Source organism: Rhyacophila brunnea, unplaced genomic scaffold, assembly GCF_057557595.1.
Source record: "Rhyacophila brunnea isolate RB1 unplaced genomic scaffold, BYU_Rbru_1.0 scaffold_24, whole genome shotgun sequence".
NCBI lineage: Eukaryota > Metazoa > Arthropoda > Insecta > Trichoptera > Rhyacophilidae > Rhyacophila > Rhyacophila brunnea.
In genome coordinates this window covers 15,293,806-15,321,186 of record NW_028232904.1, presented here as the reverse complement: position 1 = coordinate 15,321,186, position 27,381 = coordinate 15,293,806, and the positions used below count along the sequence as shown (strand labels likewise).

Below are 27,381 nucleotides of genomic sequence, written 5' to 3'. Positions count from 1 at the left end.
TAAATCAAGAATAAAAAAATAAGCACAGTTAATTTATTTCACAAATAATTTATTTTTTATTAATAATTAGATAGGTAATAAATTAAATGTTCACTAATCTTATTCTCTTATGCCTTGTCCAGACCAACATAAATACATCTGCTCGTAAACAAATCATTGTATAAAACCTGTTTCTATCATTTATATAAGTATCAGCCACAAATGAAAAACATATGCAATAATATAATTACAAACAAGCGAGTATGGCCATATTTTGGGGAAAAAATTAAATGTTTCATTACAAGTTTATTAAAACCCACAAATTTTAACAATGTGAACTGTCCGAAGTACATTTAATTAGATAGCAATGCATGCATGTAGTGAGTTTCAAACAAATGATTACGCAAGTGTATTTGCATAGCAGCATAAGTTTACAAACTATTGTATAATTTGTATACGGACATAATATGTATTATGGCCTGGATTAGACTCAACACAATGTCTGCTTTCTTAGATGTTGTCTTATTGGATCACTCTAAGCCCACTTTTTATATTATCTTGTAAACTAACACGTACCACTCCTGCCAACGTGCCGTGCTATAGAATGCCAAGCATTGTGAGCCACACATGCTACATTGTTAACATTATGTACTGTTACATATTTCTACACATTTATTGCCATATTTATAATTTGTAATATATGTATTTGAATTTGAGCACCTGAGTGATAGACATTGGAATGCTGATTCATTTACATAATGCTTTGACGAATTTTAAACGTTTTTGGAATATTTTATTGAAATATATCGGTGTATGTATATATGTTCAAAAGTTATATGTATGATTTTTAATTTAGCGAACATTGGCAGCAGTGGCGAAGAGTGGAGGTAGGTTGAGAAGATTTGACATACATAGTGCACACTAAACTTTGTCAGTCATACGTATTTGTTTTTATTGAATTAATAATACAAATTACAGATGGTATTGGTTAGTTTTTAAAATTCAGTTAAACCATAATAGTAGTGGTAGATTGTGGAGATCCAACAAAAATAATGCACACTTTGTCAGTCATACGTATTTGTTTACATTGAACAAAAATTCAATTAAACCCTGCCAAACCAAACCATAATAGATAAAAAATATTCTTCTATCCTAGTTTACTATTTATGTCAGATCTTCACAGCCTACCTCCAACCTCCACCACCGATTGGCAGTACGTGGCATATGTACTTTGTGTTATTTGAAACGGTAAGTGTTAAAGTAGCCATGATATAAGCTGAGTGGCTCTACGCATTATAAAGTATTACATCTTCATTTTTAATAATAACATCATGAGCTATGTCCGCAAACACAATGTCACTTTCTTGACACGTGATATCACTTTCGATGGTTGTATAAGTTTGTTGCTCGACCAATAGCGACGAAGGTGAAACTGGCGTCTGTCCTATCGACGGTAACACATTAGTGTGTTGGTTTTGTATCACAGATATAGCGGTGCTCGGGCAACTCTTGAAAGGTGTCTTTTGAAGGGTAGATTCCGTTTCATATGCCTGGAAAAGAAAAACATTCGTCAATTTAACTGGCAACTTTTAACACGGATACGATAATTGATGGAAAACCCATTCTGTCTCGTTCCGGTTGGAGTTGGCCACTTTAGCTTTGCATTTACACGTCAGTTTGACTGAAACGGAGACTGATGAAACAGCAATACTGATCGTTTAAAAGCACCCTAAGAATCAATTCAAAAACTAGTTTTAAGAATAGCTACATAATAAAAGTTTACTATGAAATAATTCAAATTAATGACGTTTCACTATACCTGCGGTTGCGGAACAACGGTTGCATGAGTCCTCATGTGATGCGAAAGAGCGCTGGCAGATCTGTGCGCCTTGTGGCAAGACCCACAGATGTAGGGTTGCTCTCCAGTGTGCGTCCGCATGTGAACGCGTAAAGAATGAGATTGGGAGAAGCCTTTATTGCATTCCTGTCAAAGAAAAACAATGAATGAATTAACACGATCAGTTCAGTTTTGTTTCTGAATTGTGATTGTGTTGATTTAGAATTCTAGAGTCTGTAAATGTAACATAATTTTTCTTAACATACATAACTAGAACTTAGAAATAAAATTTTGCACCATATGCGCTTGAACCCACAACCATATCATTCCGGATGCACTCATTATCGACGGCTATTTCTATTAAAACACTTGATGGCAATTCCTGAGCATTTTTTGTAGTGTTGAATTGGTGCAGTTATATAAAAATTAATATTCTGTATGTTGGACCATCGAAACATTTTCACGACACACTTGGCTGGGAAACACTGGCTTCATATACCATGTCATAAAATAATGTTTTTGAAATTGGAACTAGACGGATAGTCAGTAACTAACCAGTGTCGTACGTATGGTGAGGTTAGCTTGTGGCCATGCTTTTGGAAAAATCTATATACACCTATTATTTACTACATAATATCAGCACTTCGGGTCCCGTTTCTTAAATAAAACCATATTCAGTTACATCATTTGGGAGACAGAAAGTCAAAATGATCATATTTTACATTAAATAAAATTATATAACAGGACACAATCAAAATTTATAATACTTATACATAGAATAACATTAAAATATACCATCCAATTGCATAGTATATTATCGAGTATTACTAGGCATGCTCTGCATACACAGCATCTATGAACCGCACACCACTGGTACTAACCCATCGATATTTAGACTCCATCTAGTAGAGAAGTCTTTGAATATAGTATTTATATGTAGTGCAACCAACCTTACAGACATATGGTTTTTCACCAGTATGCGTCCTTATGTGTGACGTGAGATCGGGTTTGCTAGCAAACTTGTTGGGACAGTGCGGGCACGGCAGAGAAGCCCCACCGCCATGACACCTTGCCACGTGCCCTCGTAGGTGGCTCGCCCTGTTGAAGCCGGAACCACACTTGCCGCATACGTGCGATCTGACAACAAACACGATTTTTATATTATAAAAATCATATTGCGAAAAAAAGCAGTAAGTATAACTACTAAGAGGATGTTAGCCTAACCCTAACCCATTCATTGAACATCCTCAACCAAAAACTAAAGCATTTTTGACTGATTAAAATTTACCTGTCTCCCATGGAATGCGTTTTGATGTGGGCCTCCAATGCGCTGGTCAGCGGAAAACTCTTAGGACACAGGGTACAGTAGTACTGGCAGGTATGGATCTAACAAATGCACAAAAAAAAATATGGAATAAGAGATCGTACAGTAAACAAATTCAAAACATTGTATGGAACCAGAGCTGTAGAACCCTGTAATGAATTAAGGGTTCGGTTAAAAAAAATGAACATAAGAATATGTAGAATATAGTAGTGTTTGCGCAAAATTCATATATCTAACACACACATATCACCATGTTTGATCCTAAGAGGATCATATGGGCCTTGTTTAACAGATGTTTGTTTTTACGAGAAATGGATGTTAGCCACATGCTCAACTCATTAGGTCTATACTGTGACTCCAAAGATACACTAAAAGACAACATAATATGAATTATCCAGATACGCAATTCTATCCCGAGATCCATGACATTACAATCTGACATTTTACCACTCGGCCATCTGAACTTCCTTCTTACCTTCACAATCATACAACAATAACACTCAACTGATTTAGTGGAATGATAAAATCAATGTCATACAAGCTGTCAACGCAGCAACAAGTGTTCTAAAAGCTGTCAGTGCAAAAATTCGAACTCCAACCGGAAACGCATATATAAACAGGGCGATTCAAAAACAACAAGGTTAGTAACAGTAATTCCAGTCTTCCGTCCTACCCAATTGCTCATACAGAAGTGGCGAAAGGTGGAGGTAGGCTGTTCAGATCTGACATAAATAGTGCACACCAAACTTTCTCAGTCAAATGTATTTGTTTTCATTGAACTAACACTACAATGTGCAGACAGTGTTGGTTAGTTTTTACAATTCAATTAAACCATGTGTAAACCAAGCCATAATAGTTTTGGTATGCTATGGGCGATCTGACAAAAAAGTGCACACTTTTTCAGCCATACTCTGCACATTGTGGTCTTAGTTCAATGAAAACAAATACATTTGACTGAGAAAGTTTGGTGTGCACTACAGGCGGACCTCGACTTTCGAACGTTCGACTTTCGCACAATTCGCTATTTCGCACATTTAAAAAAATCGTTTTTTTAAAACATCGCGCTGTGGGGTAAAGATATCCCCCTCTCGCTCACTCACAAGCAAGTGCATTTCTTGCATCACTTGCATCCTGCTCGCACCCGTCACTTTGCTTGTGAGCTAGCTAGGATAGGTTTTGTCTTGCGCAGGAGCACGTGCAGGCTTGTCGTGTTGTGCGTTCTGCTAATTTGATTCATTTGAAATATTTCACCCTAAAGATTTATAAACAAGAGTGAGAAACAGAAAAACTGTAGTGTTGATACGAACAAAGAGAAATCAAGGACTTATAAACTTCACACGACGTTCTGATTGCGGTGAATCTTTTGTTTCAATCGGACGTTCGTATGATACAAACAGGTCTATTACGATATGTTCAATTTTGAAAACTAAAAATAAAATTAAGGAATACGTTCAAAATTGTGGAAATATATCTTTAAAGGTTGTTTCCAAAAGACACGGCATAGTTATGGATGAAATGGAAAAATATTTGTCATCATGGATCGACGACCAACATCAAAAAGATGTCCCTCTGAATATTTCAATTATTCAAGCGAAGGCTCTTAGTTTGCACAGAGATTGGAAGGCTAGATTAAAAAAAGATTCTAACAAGATTTTTCAAGCAAGTAACGGTTGGTTTATACTAAATTCATTGGAGAATCGGCTGATGCGGATAAAGATGCTGCAAAAGAATTTATTTCCTCATTATCCAAAATTATTGAAGATGGAGAATATTCCTCTAGCCAAATATTTAATGTAGATGACACAGGTTTATTTTGACCTTAGACCTTTATACCTAGTCGTACATTCTTATCTAAGGAAGAATCAGTTGCCCCTGGGCATAAACCTTCTAAAAACCGATTGACATTGCTTCTTGGTGGAAACTTGGCTGTAAATTTAAAATTGATGCCAATGTTAATTTATCAACCAGAAAATCTCAGAGCATTGAAAGGGAAGGATAAAGATTTGCTTCCAGTAATCAAATAAAAAAGCCTGGGTTTACTGCGTTAATATTAAAAGATTGGTTCACTTTACATTTCGTGCCAGCAGTTAAGCAATATTGTAAAGTTAATAATTTACCATTTAAAATATTTTATTTAAAATAAGAAAAAGAAGAGTGGCAAACAGTTAACTCTTAATAACTTTTTAAGGGAAACACCCGCAAACCCCACTTAAACATGTCTCTTAAACATCTTATATTTACTTGATACATACATATTTCAAAATACACACAATTTCATTTTTTTTTTACTTCCCTCTACTTTCGAACATTCAACATTCGCACACCTTTTCAGGAACCAATTATGTGCGAAAGTCGAGGTCCTCCTGTATTTATGTCAGATCTCAACAGCCTACCTCCACCTTTCGCCACTTCTGTATGAGCAGTTGGGTAGGACGGAAGACTGGAATTACTGTTACTAACCTTGTTGTTTTTGAATCGCCCTGTTTATATATGCGTTTCCGGTTGGAGTTCAAATTTTTGCACTGACAGCTTGCAAGACATTGATTTTATCATTCCACTAAATCGGTTGAGTGTCACTTGTGCGTGTTATTGTTGTATGATTGTGAAAGTTTAGACTGTGCCCTATTTATGTCGGATTTTAACAGTCAACCTCCGCCCGTCGCCACTGCCATACAGTCCACTTAAATTACAATGAAGTAGGTATATTTTATATATTTTTTTCAACAGCATTCTTACAAGCATTTACTGCACAATACTGCACTCCAATACAGCAAGCATAAAACCTTGCCACTCTCCTCGGTACATCACCACATCTCAGCCTAAGATGTTATGAGGAGTGATCAGTAGTCATTGTCTTACCTTCAAATGTTGGTTTAGCTCCGCCATAGGCAAGACGATGCTGCATATCTTGCACTTGCCTGCCATCGCCTCTCGGGTGACTTTTTCGTGCACCGATTCAATGTGCAAGTTGAGTAGAGTCCGTCTCGTGTAGGTCTTTCCGCACACAGAACACATGTGGAGTCGCTCACCTATAAAAGAATTTTAAGATTTACTGGAAGGAGATAGAGAAGGCTTTCTTCCGATGGCAGATCAAGCCTGGCTGATGTTGAAAGTTGTTTTATTATAGATGAAACAGGTCAATAAATAGTGTTTAGATAATAAAATAGATGTTGAATCAATGTGTGCTACCAGTGCTCAAATATGCGTGTGAAATTCGGACAATTAATGTAAGAGAAATAAAAAAATTACGAGTAGCGCAATGTAACATGAAAAGGTGCTTATAAGGAAGCTGACGGGAGGATGCCAAGCAAATAAAATGGCAATGGACAATGGCTAGTGGACAACCGCTGTCTTACAGTGGTACCCAAGGGGCACTAAATGACGATAGGAAAGCCCTAAAACCCGCCGGATAGACGAGTGAATGAATAAACAGTTCGGTGAATGTACGTGGCAGCGAAAAACTAAGAAGTGGAAGGATGTAGGTGAGGTCTTCATACAGCAGTGGATTGACCCTAGCTGATGATGATGAAGATAAAAAACCATTATTAAATACAATCCGTGGAAATGAGCAGATTATTAGCAAAAATTATTATAATATAACCTACAACATACCTATTAAAAGAAACATTATTTACTATAAATATTTATTTCGATAATAGTAACTAACTAAGAAACACTAGACAGGATCTTTATAGTAATAAGATTATCAAAAAAACTATTCAATAATGTTGGATGGTGAATTTTTTTTTTTTTTCGACCATGTCCGATCCTAATAGGATCATATGGGCCTCCACGGAGTAGAGGTTTGTATTGAAAGATTTTTGTTTTTTACGAGAAATGGATGTCAGCCACTTGCTCAACCTATTAGGTAATGGAATGGATGGTGAATACAGTATTCAAACTCAATCCATGTAAGCAAGGTCCTCGATATTCGGACTTAAGGGTTTTAGTCCCCAAGATAATTAAGAAGTTCTTTGAAATGAACCGTGGATCCGGTTCCATTACGAGCTTTGATTTCAACACATAGGAATTACTGCAGAAACCATGGCAGTTTGAAATTACCTGAATGTCTTCTTTTATGATATTTCAGATCTAATGCGGTAACAAAGGTCTTGTTGCATTGTTCGCAGGTGAAAGCCCGGACATCAGAGTGACGGTTGGAATGAGTCTTTAATCTGAAAGAATGCATAGCACAATCAATATTGAATAATCAACAGTCATGACCATTGGACTTTTCAGTTCTTAAGTAGACACATTGACTTTTGCTGGAGTCTAGATTCTTTGGGTTTAGCCATTTTACATTGAATAGATATTCTTTTTAATAGGTAATTACCTGTCTTTGGTAGGAAAGGCTGCTCCGCATATTTGACACAGGAACGGTAACTCTTTCGTATGAAGTCTGACGTGGTTCTTGTAGTGATGCAAACGGGCGAAACCTAGACAGATAAAAAGTGTGACATAAACATACAAGGAATATAATATGCCTCACATAGGTCATACTTCACACCAATGCCAAAGTCCAGAAGTGTCCACAGAAAACAAAGATTTGTCTCTATAAAAAGTATAGGTGAATTGTGGAGACAATATGTATAATGAAAGGGTTCTTTGATGAATCTACTTTAATGCAAGGCATACACACTAAAATGCAATTTCAACGAAATCCTACAAACTGAGGAAAACGGTTTTGCATTTGCTTACTTCCAGCAACCGACACAACAAAGAATAGAAGAGTTCATATTACTCAGTGTGATTATAGTCAAAATTCTTTAGACATACAGATCTCGACATGCTATGAAATGCAACAATACCTTTATTGCAATATGTACAGGTGAATCTCTTTGTGGATTGATGCTGTAACATGTGCTGTCTCAAATTGTGTCGGTGCCCGAAGACCTTCTGGCAGAAGTCACAGCGATGCTCTCCATCCTCTCGGTGATTCACGTTCGTGTGAATCGCAAGGTCTGACTCTGTGCCAAATGACCAGCGGCACCGTCCTATCTGAAAGGTGAATAGACGCATGATGTAAAGCAACTCTGGCTGATCTGTGACACAAAACCCACCCAATTGATAGCCGAGCACGCTACCATTAAGGTTGTAAGAAAGGTGAATTTATTGGATTTTTTTAATTGCAAGTCTGCCGACCGACTACGTAAATCGCTTGATTCAACCATTATACGTATTACCTACTTTGACCACTTTATCTTTTAGGAATGGTTAAGAAGATAGATAAGAATATGCTATGTAATAAATAGCCCACAGTGGCCACGCGGCTTAAGCATTGGACTATAACGCCGTGGGTCCCAGGTTCGAATCCTGGGTCTGGCAAGTACACATATTGTTTTTCAATTTGTGTGTGAGTCAAGGTATGGACCTAATAGGTTGATCAAGTGGCTGACATCCATTTCTCGTAAAAAAACTAAATCTGTTAATACAAACCTCTACTCTGCGGAGGCCCATCTGATCCTATTAGGATCGGACATGTTAGGAAAAAAAAATTTAATAAAGGTCGCCAAGTTGATGAAATATGAAATGTCAATAGGATGGATATGCAGATGACTGCTGGAGAAATGTAGTCATAGAGTAATGTACTAAATGAGCACAGGGCCGCCCTAACACCCGCTGAATCAATGAAATCTTGAAATTTTATGAACGTATTCGACAGCAAAATACCGATAAGGGTTAATGGAGCTAAGGGGGGCTTTCATCGTCAAGCAGTGGATCGACTCCGGCTGGATGATGATATCACATGCATGGCCGTTCAATAAAGAAAATGCGGCTGTCAACAGATCCGTGTGACCCAGTTCACAAATTAACATCACTTATTTAATTGTCATTTATTTATTTAATGATTCACAGGTCATCAGCAGTTTTGAATAACACACACTCGGTGAGAAAGGAAAAAAATATGTTGTCCATCACACATTATATTCTTTTACATACAAAATTCACACAGTCAAATTACTTCTTGCAAGTATATAAGCAGTTTTTCATCTCAGTCACATTATATTATGGTAAATGTTTATCTCACCAAAAGTCTAGGATACTTGTGCTTTTATTTTAACCATGTTGGGTTAAATAAAAAGGCTAGAACAACGAACAAATGTCTCATTCGTAATACTCACTCTAAATAGGTCGCTGAATCTTTTCACTTCGTAAACTCACTCCATATTGTATCTTGCTAGATAACGATCACTAGGTATTATAGTGCCTCGGATAATAATACCTACCTCTCTGTTATATTGTACTATTGTATCACTGTATCATTGTATCAATGTACTTCTGTCAAACTCGCAAAATAAACACGTAATCTACATCATCCTCAAACTTCAGTTCTTCACTCCTCCATCGTCAAAATCAAGCATCTCCTACTGCCAAAGTGGTGACTTCAACATCGTCACGAAAGTGGTGACCCCGAGTTCTTCGCACGCATCATCAACTCTTCACATCACCCATCATTTACCTCACTACACCAAAAAATAAAGTATTACCATGCAGTGGTATGGTTTATCAGGATCGTGCGAAGTCTCGTGCCTTTTCAATTCGCTCTTAGATTTGAATCGCTTTCCGCACATGCTGCAGTGTAGTGCATCCTCCTTCTCAACTGAAACAACAATAATATTATAATTACTGAAAAGTCACTAATATACCATAGTTATCGCAAAATACGGTGATGTTTTTAACCTAAGTCTGGACGAGTTCTGGTACGTTAGATTAATGTATCTGCATGTTTACAGATGCATTTTTTGTGATTCGAGTTCTGTACCGCATATGGTTATAATGATATAGTTAGTGACCAGCCTCTAACCGCCAACCTTTCACTGACAGCCGAGCGCACTATCGATGATTGCACCATTGAGGCCATGGAGATTTGGATAATTTTAGAGAACACAATGCACACAACTAATTGACAAGGTGAATTGCATTGATTTCACATTGGCAGATCAACCGCGTAAATCAGTTAACGCTTACGTGACTATGGATATTTCAATAATAACAAAATTGAAATCGTTGTTTAACACTTACATTAAATACATGATTCATAAGACCTATCAAAAACATGCCATTATTGCTTACTTTGACAATTTTGTCTTATATGTTACAAAGATTATGTAGCTTGTCAATATGTGGAGAACCTCAGTGGATGTGAAAATGGAATAGATTACAGCTAAAACATGAACTCCGTGTACAGCTGTCATACATTGATGATGATGATATTGAAGATTATGAAAACGGAGAGCAAAGCAAAAAGATTCACTTCTGTTGCATGCGCTCACCACATTATTTTGATTATAAATAACAAATATACATACCTAAATTCTCTTTTTTCTTTGTCTTTTTCAATGGGGTCGCTGCGTCATCGTGTGATTTTAACTTTTTGTGCTTTTTTAAATTATCATCTATGGTTTCTGGTGAATTGTCTGTAGGCGCTTCAAAATCATTAGTGTATGAAATAATTGGACTGTTTGAATCGGCGGCAATATTGCTTTCACTCCGTACTTCTTGTACAACACCTGAAAATAAATAGTCACACAGAGATTTAGTCATCATTTTTTCCGACATGACATGACATTGCAATCCCATGCAGAATTTCCGATTCTTGGATTTTGGAATAATTAATAGCCCATTCTTGGGATACCAGGAATGGTGAAAATTAACAAGCCTGAATGAATCGTGTGAATATGAATATTTTTATTATGATTTAGCAGGAAAACGTTATTAGTATTAATTATTGTTTCTGACTCCATAACAGCAGTACCCAAGGAGCACCAAATAACCACAGTGCCGCTGAATCATGTCAAGTTTAGTGAAAGTACATTACAGTGTTAAGACATTTTAAGTCCCGCTTACTATCTCGCCGAACTAAACGCACTCTTTACAAGACACTTGTAAAGCCAGTGCTCACCTACGCATCGGAAACCTGGACATTAACTCTGCCAAATGAACGAGCCCTGAACATCTTTGAAAGAAAAATTCTCCGCCGTATATATGGACCGATCAGGGATGGTGCCAATTGGAGGAGAAGATATAATGCTGAGCTCTACGGGCTGTACGAAGATTGCAGCGCAGTTCAATCAATTAAGATTGGGAGACTGCGATGGCTAGGTCATGTGCACCGTATGAATGACAATGAACCGGCAAAGAGAGTGATGTCCAGCAATCCAATAGGACGTAGAAGAAGAGGGAGGCCAAAGATTCGCTGGTTAGATGGAGCGGCCAGTGACTGCCGTATTCTGGGGGTACCAAATTGGAAAGCGGCCACACTGGATAGGGACAGGTGGAGGGAGCTGTTGGAGGAGGCCAGGACCCACACCGGGTTGTCGCGCCCCTGATGATGATGATGACATTACAGTGAAGAACTAGAAACCAAGAAAAATGGAGGAAGGTAAAGCAAGCCTTTATCCAACAGTGGCTCTATCCTGATCGATGATATTCACAAATATCTTCCATACAATGTTTATGGATTTTTTTAAGTTTCACCTCCTTTTCTTCAACTCGTAGACGTCCACTGCCGGGTATAGGTCTCTCACATTTGTCTCCATTGAGTTGGGTCGTGTACCCTCCACGTCTGGCGACTACTAATCAACTTCAGCGGAAACACATGGCAGTAAAAAACAGTAGACAAAACTCAAATAATATTATTTTTTCTATTTACTCGAAACTAAGAATGCCTCCGGAACTGTTTTTGATTCTTGACAATTCAAATAATAATGAGATTATCTTACTTTTGCTATCAATGGAGATTGGTTCATCACCTTTACTACACCGACTCTGATTGGCCGAAGAAGATTTCGAGACATCCATTGTGGTATTTATGTCAAGTTGACAGCAGTTAAAGCTATGTGTAGACATGTCGGTGTAACTGTTGAATTGCACATTGCAATATGTACATGCAAATATTTTCTGCACTTCGGCTTCTATAACAAAGTGAACAATGTAATTACATAATGGAGATAGTATTTAATTATGTAGTAGAATTCTATTTCAGCCCCTTAAGGTCAAAGAAACGTATCTTATTTTCTTCTACTTTACAGGAGACTCCAAACACAAGTAAATTTACATTCAACTAACTTTAACAAGAAAGAATTTTCAGGAGAAATGTATTGAACTATCTTTTATCTATTGAATTTTCTCTTCACTTATTGTAATATATTATTTAACTGCAAAAAATTGAGGCACATTTCCTTGCCCCTAAGGGGCTGATTTTATAACAAAATTAATACTATCGACTGAGGGTACTTGGACAGAATTTGAATGAAATCTTTAATTGATTTAAGTTTTTGTATCTTTCTATTTGAATCGTTTTTCGCGATTCAGGCTTCGGCTTTCAGCATCTTCAGGCAGTACGCACGCTCATCGACAGTAATTAATGTACAAATGACACAGATTCTTTGAGATATAGCAATTCAACAAAATCAATATTTTATGCAGTGAAATGCAGTCTCATTGTGATTAAATTGTCTATTTGTCCATGTATACAAAGTTAAATGATTAACAAAAGGTTATACCTGAATTTTCATTGTCGATGGTTAATGATTTTTCAAATGAAGTTGAATTTTCTTCACCGGATCGAATGTTACGACTGTTGATATTATCCGTCTCATGTTCATCAATTAAGTGTGCCTATAAAAATAAATACATTAAAATTCATTACATGTGATGTGAGGAATGGATCTTAAGAAAGCTAAGTCGTTATACATGGGGAGCTCAACTACAATCAGTCTGAGCCTCAGCCGTTGCACTGTGCAACTCGGTGGCCGAAATAGTACTTGAGAGATTGTGACAAGGTGCCTCAAGCTTACGCATGTCGCTAAAATTTGGATTCTTTGAGGAATTGTCACTATTTTTATCTGACACGATACTGTATCCTGTACTGAGAAGGCTGCCCAAAAGAGGGAACCGTGACACATGATGCAAAACAAGGATTAAATCCCAAGTGAAGCTTTATGACGACAACGATACCTTTGACCGTTTCATCCGAAATTTTACCTGAGTCTAAAAAAATGAGTAAAGCCAGCAGACCATCTCCCGCCCAGAGCAGTCTTGAAAGCAATCAATAGACTTAAGAACCATGGTAGGGCACACCCGAGAGAAAACATTGAAATGAGGGCTTTCTGATAACCTAGCCTCAGTGATGTCCCTAGACAAAATGCCACCCCATTTTTCATACAGTATTTTTTATCATCCTTTCATGACTCCAATATCTAAGAAATATGTTCTAATATATTCTGTTATGATGTTTAGTTTGAGATCGCAAAGGTTTAGGCATTATTAAATCGATAATTGATGACGGCGTGACGCTTCGAAACAGACTAAAATCGTGGGCGCATCTTCAATAACGACGACCAACGCAACTTCCGTGCGTACTGGTTGATAACTCAGACTGTAATTTATTCGCAAATTAGCACGTATCGTTTCTGGTCACCAAGGACGTCGAAGGGCACCGGAAGTAAATTAGACATCGCGAACCCGACAAAACCAGGGAGCTGAATTTTTTAAATAATAATTATAGCTGTTTATATAATGATTCTCCTCGATTTGCCGCCCTTCAAGTAACTGCTACCCCCAGGCGACGCTCAATCTGCCTACCCCCACGGGACATCACTGCGTAGCCTGCAAGTGTGGTAAAATGAAAATAATGGAATGCCTGTTTCTATGCGATGCATGGCTACTAAAATGCAATTTTCATGAGATACACACTACACTACAAGCTGAGGAAAATGGTCTTGCCTTTACAAACTTCTGAAGAGTAGCAATTGAAGACTTGCCACAATAAAGAAGGTCATATTGTTTACATTTCTTATATAGAGAAAATTGACGAGTTTGCATATTTGAATTTAAATTTTATTCATACCTCAAGTGTTTCTTTATCGATAAAAAGCTGTTTGCAGGTGTAGCATATGAGAGTATCGGCAACATTAAGTTTATGATTGATAGCGCCAATATTTGTCTCGTCTTCACAACTGGGGAGATTTTCTTTTCTTTCACTTGCCACACTAGCTGATCCCAAAATGTCAGTCTTTATAATGGGAGGGTAGCTTTCTTTTGTTTCAAAATGGGTCGACAGCAACGGCACTTCTAACTTTATGTACAATTCTGGAATAAATTAAGATTAAAAATGTTTAATTTTGAGATTCGTCACTTCACAACAGCCTCAGAATCGTACATATTTTAAAAAATCTTGGACCACGTGGAATTTACATGCGTATTAATTAAATAAAATTGATATAACTTACAGGTTAATTAATTATTTAGTTAAATGTATTTAATTGTAGGTTTTACCAACAACGTTATTCTCCGCTTTAATCACAGGTACACTTGTATTCGTTCAATCCTCATGAACTCTATTTTGAATATTTAAACGAACAATTACAAAAATTGCATGTGTTATAATTATGTATACTGAAACATTAAAATAGCTGCAAAAAAAATTCGACCTTGCTTTAATACAAAACGCCAAGTTACAAAAGATAAATTTTTCCATGATTACCAATTTAACCACACTAAAAGCTGTACAGTAATTTTAAAAGTTCATAATGCTTCCTCATCATCGATCCATGCGTATACCTTGTTTCGTAACTGTATTCTCATCTTCAGTTTTATCATCCCCTTGTAAGACTGTAATATCAATAACAGTATCACCAGGGCGGTGAACCATCAAATGCCTCCTCAGCTGCTTAAATTCCTTAAACTTTTCTCCGCAATAGCCGCACTGGAATCGCCGAATCTCGCTGTGTGCTTGTTTGAAATGAGGAAGCATATTTCTGAAAACATATACACTATATTGGCTCCATTCGGCATTGATTAATTTAGGACCACCAGATCATAAATATATCACCAGGGTTGATGTAAACAAAATGTCGGCCTACCTCTTATGGCCAAATATATGCTCGCAGTATCGACAGGACAGGGCCTCCTTCTGAGTGGTGGCTAAATGCTTATTGTTGTGATTCGTCAATTCTTTCCAGCTTAGGAAGTGTAGTTCGCATTTACGGCAAGGGAAAGCAGTGGCGATGTGACCACGTTTTGTTTTCTGTTGACGGATAAACACAATACAGAATATCAACCATTCATGCAAGATCACCACCACGTGTTATACTGTGATTTGGCCTCTAATCATCATAGTACCTTGGTCAGGACGCTAGAGTAGGGTTGTTTCTAATTATCAACATGCTATTGCGGAAGACGGTATTCATTTTAAGATCAAGGATACAGACAGCTTGCGATTGCAGAACTACAAGGTTCTAAGTGTTTATTTTTGGAGAAACAAAAGTAAAAATGAGGCAGCTTAAATTACTACTTCATTGTTAGGTTTGTTTTGTCAAAAATAAACATTTAGAACCTTATAGTATTAGACTCACGACTGTACCAAAATGTTCAATAAAATGATTGTTGTTACATTCTTAAATCTTGTGAATTATTCTTTGAATAAAACAAATTATTTTTTTATGTATATTATTTTTTTTTATATACCTTAGAAATATTCAAATCCTTATTGACCCCTACTTCATCGGGTATAAAATGCAAAGGATCAAAATCGGATGAACTGCAATCTATCACATCGTCATCATTATCGTCATGCTGTACGTCTTCTTGCAAGGTCTTCAAAGACCGACTGACGCTTTGACGATTACTTTTCTGGAGATGCTTTGGTCTTTTTGGATTATTACTAGCTTTTCTTGATCTTGTTTCGATTCTGTTGACTGCATTGTCATTGGTTTTGGCAGGATATTCTGAAATAATAAAATATGTTACTTGTTGAAAATCCATTTTTTATATCAACAATAGAAAAAAAACCCACGGTGAGTGGAAAATCCTGTTTGTCCGTCTTCGGATGATAAATCTAGATCATTGGTTCTCACGTGCAGCCACCAGAGGATTTTGCTGCGGCCACCAGCATCATTTTCAGTAATTAATTTAATTAACTGGGCTAACATTAAATATGCCATATTGGAAATAAGTCATGACCAAGTACTTAAAAACCATTTTAATAATACCACGGTTTTTTTTTTCCTTTTATTTTGTTAACTGTCAATTCATGGTGGAACTGCATTGTATTGTTGTTTAATTGAATAAAACGCAATTTTTTTGCAGTACTTATTCCACTTTTAATCAATAAATTAGGAAATTTTTAGTTGAAAATGTTCCTCTGAGGCGGACGAAACCGGTTTTATTAAATTAAACAACAATACATGGTTGAAAAATTTTGGTCTAAGTTATACGTTGACCATTAATCAAGTCAATTCAGAGAATTGAATTGGCAACAATTGCTTTATTAATAATGCCGATTTTTCCTACTACTGTATACTGTGAAAGATCATTCAGTGTAATGCACTTCATAAAAAATAAATATCGAAGCCAGTTGACAGATGTAAACTTAAAAGCAGCCATGCGGCTCACATTGGAAAAAAGGAGTACTGAGGAATTTCTATTTGCATTATTTTTAAATACATAGATATGTACTAAACTGTTCAAATGTATTTTATTAAATGGACTTGTCTATACTAAAATAAATTGATCGATTTTTTTAGTAAATAAAATTTAGCTTTAATTTTTTCAATTACAACAAAAGTGAAATTTGGTCCGGCCACTAGACGTTTCCATAGAACTGTCCATGTCAATTGTGCGGCCACAGTTAAATCTCACGTGAGAACTACTGACTTAGACACACACGTTGTGTAGAGACGTTAATGTTCGATGACAATGCGCTTGCTTTCGGTAAATAAGAATCAAGTTTTGTTTTCACGTTTGAAGTCTGATTTTTTTTTATAATGAACTCTCAAAAATTACGAAAATGCGTGTAATATAGTTAAATTTTGTGATCAGACGAAATGTCAATAAATGTTATTAGATTGTCATGCGTAAAATAGTTTTTACAAACGGTGACAGTTGGATTTAAACATGTATAACATTAACATGATGTTTTTAACAATTTTCTCATTTGACTGGATATTTTGTCCGTTACATCGAGATTCTACTATATCTGTGGAAATCAATGACATTAAAATGGACGAAGCATCTGGAAAAAAAATGACACTCACTTTTTTGTCGGGTCTGCCGAATGGCATAATCTGTTCTAACGCCATCACAATAAAGGTGATATTGCTATAAATTCCCGATGCTTTTTGTCGAGTCTGCCGAATGGTTCGGTTCGAACGGGTTCGCTCAAATGAACATTGACACTAAAAACACTGTTCTAACGCCATTACAATAAAGGTCATATTGCTATAAATTTCCGATGCGTGATATCGCATAATGGAAATTGCGTGACGTCTACCTCTATACATGTGCGAATGTCGCTATGCGCGAATTTACTTGCTAGCTACTGTATTGAGTGCGTTGTCTATTAATAATGTCATTGGTGGAAATACGAAAATATGTGCTTTAGAAAAAATGAGGGATGGGGGGAGAATTAGAATGTTTAAGAACCGTGAACTATTTTATTTAGCAAAATACCACTGGTGATTTTCCACTCAGCAAACTATATGTCCGTCTCATTGCCATTTCATTAATAAATAATGTTATACATACCTTTACTACTTTCATTGGCTTCTCTATGAATAGGAAGTCTCTTAAGTTCCTCGATTCCATTAATATTGTCATCTTCTAGAATTTTTCGAAGCCACGTGTCTATTTTTAAACATTTGCTTCTGAATTTGTATAGGCGTGTTATTTCACGTACGCACATAACGCAAATTCGCTGTGGCAATCCATCATTCTTGATTATCTGAAAGAGGTAATAGAACACAATTAAAATTCTTCTTTGAGCCATGTGTTTCACATCCAATTAAATTATTTTATTCACATGTAAGGATTCCTGGTGGCGCCGTGGCAGACTATCTTGAATGTGAGTACGGCAAGGAACCTCCAAGACTCATTGTGGTGGAAGTGTGTTCCCTCGACGAATGTACTTCTCCAAAAGATACGCTCCATCCTCGCCCACGAAGTGTTAATAAACTTTATGGTTGAGCTAGACCGTGCATATTCTTATATTTTCATTAGCAGTAGTCTTGGTTATTTCAAGAATACCTCTCTTTCTTTATTAATAAATATGATTGAATCAGACAATCATATTAATTAATTATTTTTTATTACAGAGATTATAATCTGTAATGGACCCATTATAGACTTATAGAGTATAGTGAGTAGTAAGCAAAGTAGGAGCGGAAGGCAGTGGCACCGGCATAGCTATGGACTTTCCGAACTCCGTAGAGAGTCACATCAGGTTACCGCAAAATTCGCATTGTGCGGAAAATGACTTTACATTTTGTCATGCGCAAATATTTGAATATGTAAAACTTAAATGTTTTAATTAGTTTCGTCTAGACTCTAGAGCAGGGGTTCTCATGTGCGGCCACCAGAGGATTTTGCTGCGGCCACCAACATCATTTTCAGTATTTAATTTAATTAACTAGGCTAACGTTAAATATGCTTTATTGGAAATGAGTCATGGCCAAGTAGTTCAAAACCATTTTAATAATACCCCGGTTGCAAAATTTTGGTCGAAGTTATACATTGACCAAGAATAAAGTCAATTCAAAGAATTGGCAAGAACTGCTTTGTTATTATTTTCGACTTTTCCTACTACTGTATACTGTGAAAGATCATTCAGTGTAATGCACTTTATAAAAAACAAATATCGAAGCCAGTTACATATCTAAACTTAGAAGTAGCCATGCGGCTCGCATTGGAAAAAAAGAGTATTGAGGAATTACCATTTGCATTATTTTTAAATGAATAGATTTGTACTAAAATCTTCAAAAAATATCTTCTATTAAATGGATATTGTTTTAGTAAATAAAATTTAGCTTTAATTTTTTCAATCACAACAAAAGTGAAATTTGGTGCAGCCACCAGACGTTTCCATAGAATTTTCAATGACAATTGCGCGGCCACGGCTAAATTTCCACTGAAAAAACCACTGCTCTAGAGCAGTGGTTCCCAAAGTTGACTGGGCTCCGACCATCTAACCAAAATTTCTAATCTTGGGACCCACCTCTTATCTGTCTTAGAGAAAAACGGACATAAATGTTGGTAATGCTCAGATTCCCTAGTGCGAGTCGTGGAACTACTTAATGCTGTCTTATTTGTTCTAATTGAAATAAAAAAAATATTTTTTGTAAGTGTTACCAATATGAATGAAAGACTGTTGAAATAAGAAACACAACTTAAATAAAAAAAACATTATTACTTAAATACCTACATCTGCAAGGTTTTTTTACAAAGTTATTTCAATGGGAAGGATGTATTTGTTTCTTATTTTTCTTCATTACAGTTTTAGCATCAACTTCAACTTTAGTTACTTTTAATCATAGTAAGTTTGATATATCCAATTTATTTCGGTATTTAGTTTTAATGTTAAACATAGCCAAAAATCCGACCTCAAATAGATATGAGGTAGTAAAGAGGAGAAGGAATTATAATTTTTTTTTTTTTTTTTTTCGACCATGTCCGATCCTGATAGGATCATATGGGCCTCCACAGAGTGGAGGTTTGTATTGACAGATTTTTGTTTTTTATGAGAAATGGATGTCAGCCACTTGCTCAACCTATTAGGTCCATACCCTGACACACACAAATTGAAAAACAATATGTGTACTTGCCAGACCCAGGATTCGAACCTGGGACCCACGGCTTTATAGTCCAACGCTTATGCCGCGCGGCCAGCTGAATAAAATATCAAATTTATCACTTCCTATTTTTTTTAATTCATATATACAGTGGCGAGGGCCCACTCAATATTCGCTCGCGACCCATTGTTTGGGAAACCATGCTCTAGAGTAATAAGTCATTGTGTTATCATGTGTATTTCCTGTTTATAGAGTTTACTTTTTACTCTATAATATAAAAAAACATGCTAAAATACACATTTTTCTGTCCTGCTCAAGAAGCCTTTTTGCCTACCTTTGTACCTATTATCGGTACCATGATCCAAGCCGCAAAAGTCAGTTCCAATAGTAATGAAATTTCAGAAGACATCAGTCACATGACTATTAGTTAATCTCGTCTTTATTAGGCACAATGCCAGTAGCTAAATTGGTAAAACCCATACTTTTTCTAAGGTGTTTTCGAACTATGTACGTTTATTATATGACGCTATTGTGCAATGGTCAATGTATATGTGTTTATTTTGTACAATAGATAAAGAAATAATTATTACAGATATTCCTGTGCAGGAGGAAACCATCTCGTAATATCTTGATGATGAATTGTCAGTTGAGAACAGTTCCTCAGAAGCACCTTCCTCCAAGCATACTCTGCATAATTTCTCCATGTTTACTTGCATAACTTCTTCAGTACAATCGTCACTGTAGATTCCTATAAAAAATATTAAATTTCGCCTTACATTACACATTACAAAGGATAAGAAACAACAAGACAAAAAAGGGAAGAGCAGTGACCTATATTTAAGTAGTATGATGTCAGAAGTCAGAAGTCAGAATTCATCTAAGAAAAGGATCACATTCCTGATATGACGCAAACATTACATGTCACGGCTACATGATTATTGGTTGAGCATTCTGATAATGGAAGTGAAATACCTACATTTTTTTTCTCACTGCCAATCCTTAATTGCATGGTGTTGCCTTTCAGCAATAAACTGTTTTATTCTTTATATTTTTTGTGAATGAAATTTTATTTAAAATCTTGCAGTTCTCTGCAGTTAAAAAATGTACTGACTGACAAAATAGTTTTTATTCACAGATGCCACTGTTAATTTATAATGATATTACACATTAAATGTGATCCATTAGAAAATTAATAATATGTAAATTAAAGGGTTCCCATCATGCATTTAAGGGTTAAAAAATAGCATGGGTTTATACATGTATGATCCGTACCATGGAATATTCAAATACTTCCACTAAAAAAACAAGTCATTTTTGGATTTAAATTGGAAAAAATATTTTAAATCCTAATTGCTAACATAACATTTTACACATAAGCCGGCTCTCACATCTAAACTCGTCTCGACTGCAACACGTCGAATATGTCGATGTGATTTTGTTGACATTCACAAAACACATCTGCAAACTTTTAGTTTTAAAAAAAAACAGCTAGAGTCACATGCAACTATTTTCACCCGACATGCAGCGCAGGTATAATTCTGAAATGTCGCACTTCGTCATTCATTTCGGCTTGCCGTGTGACGTCACTGTCCTCGCACGGGCTTGTCTATACGCACATAAGAAAGTTGCATGTTGCGCTCAGTTTTAATTTATGACTATTATCCCAGTCAAGACGATTTTCAATGTGCGACTGGGCTAAGTGCTTAATTTCGTAATATGACTATATTATCATCAATACAGTGACGTGTTTATCAAACTTGATCGAGGCCACAAAATTCCATACATACTTCTTTAATTAATTAAACTGATGATCAATAATGCAGTAGACTCAACTGACAACTTCTAAATGTCTTCAACTTTCTTCTGTCTTTACATGATATTTAGTGTATCAAGGATCGTTTTCTAGCGCAATCATTTACAGATAAAATACGGTTGCTTTACTCAACAAGCCACTATCGCAATAGGACAACCATGATAGCAGCTATATTATTATACTGCTATGCAGTTATTCTCTTTACCTTATGTTATTGTTTTTGCGGATATTTTGAAGTACGTAAGTTAGTTTGAAATTGATTTGTCTATACGCCATAATAGCAAATCCAAGATTCATCTAATCCGCGCGCGATATTCTGCAATATAGTAAACAGTACAGTAGTAGACACCATAGACAATATTCGTGTTTGACACTGACAGCTACTGTCACTTTATTATTATGTTGTGCTCATAGACAATATGAATGTTTTTCTACAATGTACCTAACTAGGAGATAAAACTGTGAAATTTAATTTACGAGCACGAGATCTACTTACAGCACGGTTGAATTTTTAGATACCTACCTTCTTCTTCTTATTTTGCCGTCCCCTAGCCCTAGGCCACCATCAAGGCGATCTTATATTTGTCGTCTGCTACCCGGAGCAGTGGAGCTGCACTCGTACCAATCACGGAGGTTCTTAAGCCACGAAATGCGGCGCCGTCCTCTGCTACGCCTCCCATTGATCTTTCCTTGAATGACAAGTTGGGGAATGGTGTATTTTTGTCCTCTCATAATGTGGCCGAGATACTGTAGTTTCCTGGTTTTGATACTACGTAGAACTTCTCGGTCCTTCCCCATTCGATTGAGAACTTCAACATTTGTCACCCGGTCAGTCCAAGGAATTTTGAGGATGCGTCTATAGAGCCACATCTCGAAAGCTTCAAGTCTCCGTGACATCTCTTGGTTTAGCGTCCATACTTCCATACCATAGAAAAGAATTGAGATCACATAACAACGTACCATACGCAGTCTCAGACCTAGGTTAAGATCTCGATTGCTAAGGAGGTGTCCCATTTTGAGAAAGGGGCTCCTTGCGATCTCAATTCTAGATTTTATTTCCTGAGACTGGTCCCATTTCTCATTGACCCATGTACCTAAATATTTATAATGGGTCACACGTTCGATTGGTTCGCTGTTAATGACAAAATTTGTGTTGGTGTCTAATGATGTTTATACGTGTTTCATCGATTACGAGAAAGCATTCGATACTGTTAGGCATCCTCAACTTCTCGAACTCCTGCAGGAGAAAGGCATCGGTGCAAGAGACATTCAACTGATAGCTAACTTATATTGGAATCAAACAGCGAATATCAAGATTGAAAACGAAATCAGTGAAGAGGTAAAAATACGTCGCGGTGTAAGACAGGGGTGTATATTGTCACCTCTGGCTATTTAACATGTAGGTACTCAGAAGCTATTTTAAAGGAAGCCTTACACGGTGAATCGGTGGGTATTATAGTTAATAAATGGCAAACATATTAACAATATACGATATGCCGATGATTAAAGAGCTTACATCAACTGGTAGAAAAGGATAATGAGGTCGGTAATTCTTATGGTTTAAAAATGAACCTCAAGAAAACAAAAATATTACTAGTATCAAAAATAGCGACACCAGACAACATCAACATTAACATATATGCATCTTTGCACCAGAACATTCAAGCTGAAAAGTGCTTCGCGAGTGCTCAAACCACTTCTGAAGCCAAATTGTGTGTCATCCATGTCTTCTTCGCATTTTCGAAAAATCCTACTATGGATGATTTTTAATAAAAATTTTAACATGTGGCTCATCAAACTTATTGTTCTAAACTCGCTGCACTCCTTTGCATTCGCCTTTTTGGTAGAGTGATGAATGTCGATTTCAACCAATCATCGGGAATAATTATGCCCTTTCGTAAATTTTATTAAACAAATCAACGACAATTTCTAATTAATTATTGATCTTCTTCTAATAATTTTATCAGCTTTTAACAGCTTTACCATTTTTAGAATTTCGTATTGCGTTTATTATTTCTGCCCTATTTATGCATGGGGCTTGTTCACGTTCATTAAAAGTATAGCCAATAGGTCCCCTATCATCATCAAACAGATTTTCAATATATGTCTTAGAACGAATCAGCTTCTTTTCTATATCTAATATAATACGCCCATCTTCGTCTTTCAAGATAGTTGATGAGGTTCCTTTCGTAATTCCCAATGTTTCCTTTATCTTCTCGTGCATATTAACGGCCCACGTGCTCGTCGTAGGTCAAAATTGAGTTTTTATTGTATTTTCAAACCATGATCCTGGACACTCCTTAAACGTTGTACATAATCTATTTATATAATTTTGAAGCCTTATTATCCTTTATAGTTATTTTAAATATTTGATGACTGCATAAAGTATTTTTGTTACATAAAATAGTATTCTTTTAAACCTCTCGCTCTAATGTTTTAGAATATAGTCATATTTCGGTACATAACTGTGCAGTGGTGTTAAGATTTTTTACGTTTATTAATTTTTAAACGCATTTATAAAACCATTAGTATAATTTATTACGAGATAATTTTTGTAAAATATTCACGATAAAAAATTATATTGATAATCTCTGTGATCCCAAATTTGACAAGAATTAGGCATTTTATTATTAAAAAAATCGGCAAGATTAATACATTTGAAGATGATTCTAAAGATATTTATTATAAGCTATGTCTTTGACCATTCAAGTGTGATAAACATCTTATGAATAATCATTGCTTTATAATAATTATTGACCTAAGAATAAGGTAGTGTTTTTTTGAAATACGCCATTTCTTTTGTCATTCCCCAGTAGTTAAGCTACAACATACGGCCGTAGCCATAAATTGACAAACTATAATTGAATTAGGGAGTAAAATGATATTGACGCGCGTGTTTGAACATGTACCGTTTAAAAAAAAATAAAAAAAAATTCGGTTAGGTACATGTTCAAACACGCGCGTGTAACATAATTTTACTCCTTACTTTAATTATAGTTTGTCAATTTATGGCTACGGCCGTATGTTGTAGCTTAACCACTAGGGAATGAGAAAAGAAATGGCGTATTTCAAAAAAACACTACCTTATTCTTAGGTCAATAATTATTATAAAGCAATCATTATTCATAAGACGTTTATCACACTCGAATGGTCAAAGACATAGCTTATAATAAATTACTTTAGAATCATCTTCAAATGTGTTAATCTTGCCGATTTTTTAAATAATAAAATGCCTAATTCTTGTCAAATTTGGGATCACAGAGATTATCAATATAATTTTTTATCGTGAATATTTTACAAAAATTATCTCGTAATAAATTATACTAATGGTTTCATAAATGCGTTTAAAAATTAATAAACGTAAAAAATCTTAACACCACTGCACAGTTATGTACCGAAATATGACTATATTCTAAAACATTAGAGCGAGAGGTTTGAAAGAATACTATTTTATGTAACAAAAATACTTTATGCAGTCATCAAATGTTTAAAATAACTATAAAGGATAATAAGGCTTCAAAATTATATAAATAGATTATCTACAACGTTTAAGGAGTGTCCAGTATCATGGTTTGAAAATACAATAAAAACTCAATTTTGACCTTCGACGAGCATGTCCCCCCTTAAAGGAATCGTATTTTCGTTGGAGATTTTCAATTTCTTTGCATTGGTCGGACATCCATTATTCTTTAGCTGTACGAATTTTACTTTTTATAGTATTATGAATTTTCCTACATTGAGTTTCATTTTTATTTTTCCATTTTCTTCTTTCGTCCAATAAAGACAGAATCTCATGTGTCATCTATTTTTGCTTCTTAGCTGTTCTTTTATATTCTAATTGATTATTAGATATGGAGGAGAACACATCTTTTATCCTGTCCTACTTGTCTGTTATGTCAGAGGATGTAATGACTGAAGTTTTTATTTGTTCTATTTCTATGTCCAGTGCACTCTTTACTTGTTGTTTGACTTCGGGATCTTTCAGTTGATTAATGTCAACACGTTGGGTTGCGCGTGGTTCCCTCAGTAATCTTTTTAATCTAATTTTTACTGTAGCTACAGCATGATTCTGGTCAGATGAGATGTCAGTACCTGGATAAGGTTACGCTATTTCTGTAACGATTGCGAATTAATATAGTCTATTTGATTTCTTACAATGTTATTGCCATCATCTTGTGGGGATTTCCATGTATACAATCGCCTTGCTGGAAGTTTGAATGATGTGTTACAAACAACCATACTCTGTTCCTGGCAAAATTGTAGTAATCTTTCTCCTCGATCATTTCTTTGTCCTAGACCAAATTCTCCTACTGACTCTCCACTTTTACCTCTACCAATATTTGCGTTGAAATCTCCTATAATCAAGGTAACTTCATTATCTATCGTCGATTTTAGAATTTCATTTATCTGTTCATAGCAGGGGGGGGCAAACTGCGGCCCGCGGGCCGCATGTGGCCAGCCGGGTATTTTTTTGCGGCCCTCCATCATTAATTGTACTTCTGATTACGAATAACTTTTTTTATATATTTTTAAAAAAATATTGATAATAGATTAAAATTTGAAGAATTTCTTGTTTCGTAAATGTAGGTATTATTTCAGTAGGTCTTCCTTGCGTCTCGTCTCACACTATCTAACCACTATTTTCTACGTTGAACATCGATTTCAATAGATATTGATAGTGTGCCGACAGAGCTACTCAAATATCTCCGATGCCCATTTAGAAGCAGCTTTGAGAATATCAACTACAAAATTAACACCTGAATTTAAAAAAATGTTAAAAAATGTACATCAGTTTCATTCTTCTCATTAATTTTTTTCTAATGTTTATTTTTCGTAATAATAAATAGTGTATATCTAAAAATGGTATTTTACTTGCGGCCCGCCGCTCATTTTTAATTCTTGAATTTGGCCCTCCATCCAAAAAGTTTGCCCCCCCCTGGTTCATAGAATTCTTCTATTACATCGTCATCTTTGTCGGCAGTTGGAGCGTACACCTGTATTATATTAACATTACCCACCCATCCACGATTTGAGTTGTAATAGCATTACTCTGTCAGGGTAGGGAACAAAACTATTGATCGATCTGTTAATTTTATCGGTCACTATGATACCCACTCCATTTCGATGGTGGTTATCATCATTTCCCGAGTAATACAAGGTGCTGTTGTCAGTTTTAAATCTGCCGTTTCCCTTCCACTTCACTTCGCTGATACCAAGGATATCTAATTTTAACCGATTCATTTCCCTAATAACGTTTTGCAATTTTCCACTTTTAAAAATTGATCACACATTCCAGGTCGCAATCTTTATAGCCGGCCCGGGGATTCTTAGCACCTTCTGACCATTTAAGGCCTGCCGGGGACTGAGGGCTATGCAATTCGATTTTCCATCCATGATGATTACTAGGGATATAGTTAATGTGGTAGTTTCCCGTTGCTTTCCAAAGCCATTAAAGCCGTTGCGACCATGCCTTCAGTTATGTAAGCTGTAACGAAGTCCATCCTCTCTACCTTACATCAGTACTGGTAATAATTGCTGCTGCCCAATACCAGGGATATTATTTATTGACTTCCCAGTCTAGATCCGATGTGTTCTGCGATACCAGGATCACCTCTAGGAGGCTTTGGTGGTGGCACGTCCACGCACAGACGGTCTCGGTAAGGGAGAGGCTAATGATCTGTTTTAGATCTATATTATGCATCCACTTGCCTTGCAGGACAGCGATCTGGTTTACTCAGAACAAAGGTAGTACCTCTGCAGTCCAACTTAACCTACCTACTTAGTTTTAAAATTCCAACTGAAAGTACATGCATTGGTAAGTCCAACCTCTGTGATTAGATGGAATTACACGATTGTTAGT

The 27,381-nt window shown here is 36.0% G+C and overlaps 1 protein-coding gene across 1 annotated transcript; it reads right to left on the bottom strand.

Annotated features, from left to right (window-relative positions):
* Positions 1-906: 906 nt before the first annotated feature.
* On the bottom strand, positions 907-21,861 carry LOC147069110 (uncharacterized). Its single transcript, XM_085951356.1, has 19 exons — positions 21,727-21,861; positions 20,299-20,456; positions 17,670-17,865; positions 15,612-15,871; positions 15,008-15,171; positions 14,706-14,902; positions 13,993-14,234; positions 12,647-12,761; positions 11,864-12,055; positions 10,451-10,651; positions 9,629-9,741; positions 7,949-8,138; positions 7,474-7,576; positions 7,203-7,315; positions 6,000-6,169; positions 3,105-3,202; positions 2,767-2,953; positions 1,799-1,963; positions 907-1,529 (listed from the first exon to the last, which is right to left on the bottom strand). Exons 2-19 carry the CDS (start codon positions 20,422-20,424, stop codon positions 1,266-1,268), a joined length of 3,096 nt encoding a protein of 1,031 aa, XP_085807482.1. The 5' UTR covers positions 20,425-20,456; positions 21,727-21,861; the 3' UTR covers positions 907-1,265.
* Positions 21,862-27,381: the final 5,520 nt, after the last annotated feature.

Excerpts from the sequence above, each read along its gene's own strand:
- LOC147069110 (XM_085951356.1), bottom strand. The coding sequence starts at position 20,424 with ATGCAAGTAAACATGGAGAAATTATGCAGAGTATGCTTGGAGGAAGGT. Across the intron at positions 14,235-14,705 it reads GAATACAGTTACGAAACAAG|AATTGTACATAAAGTTAGAA; the intron begins GTATACGCATGG and ends AATTTATTCCAG. Across the intron at positions 12,762-13,992 it reads TCGATAAAGAAACACTTGAG|GCACACTTAATTGATGAACA; the intron begins GTATGAATAAAA and ends TTATTTTTATAG.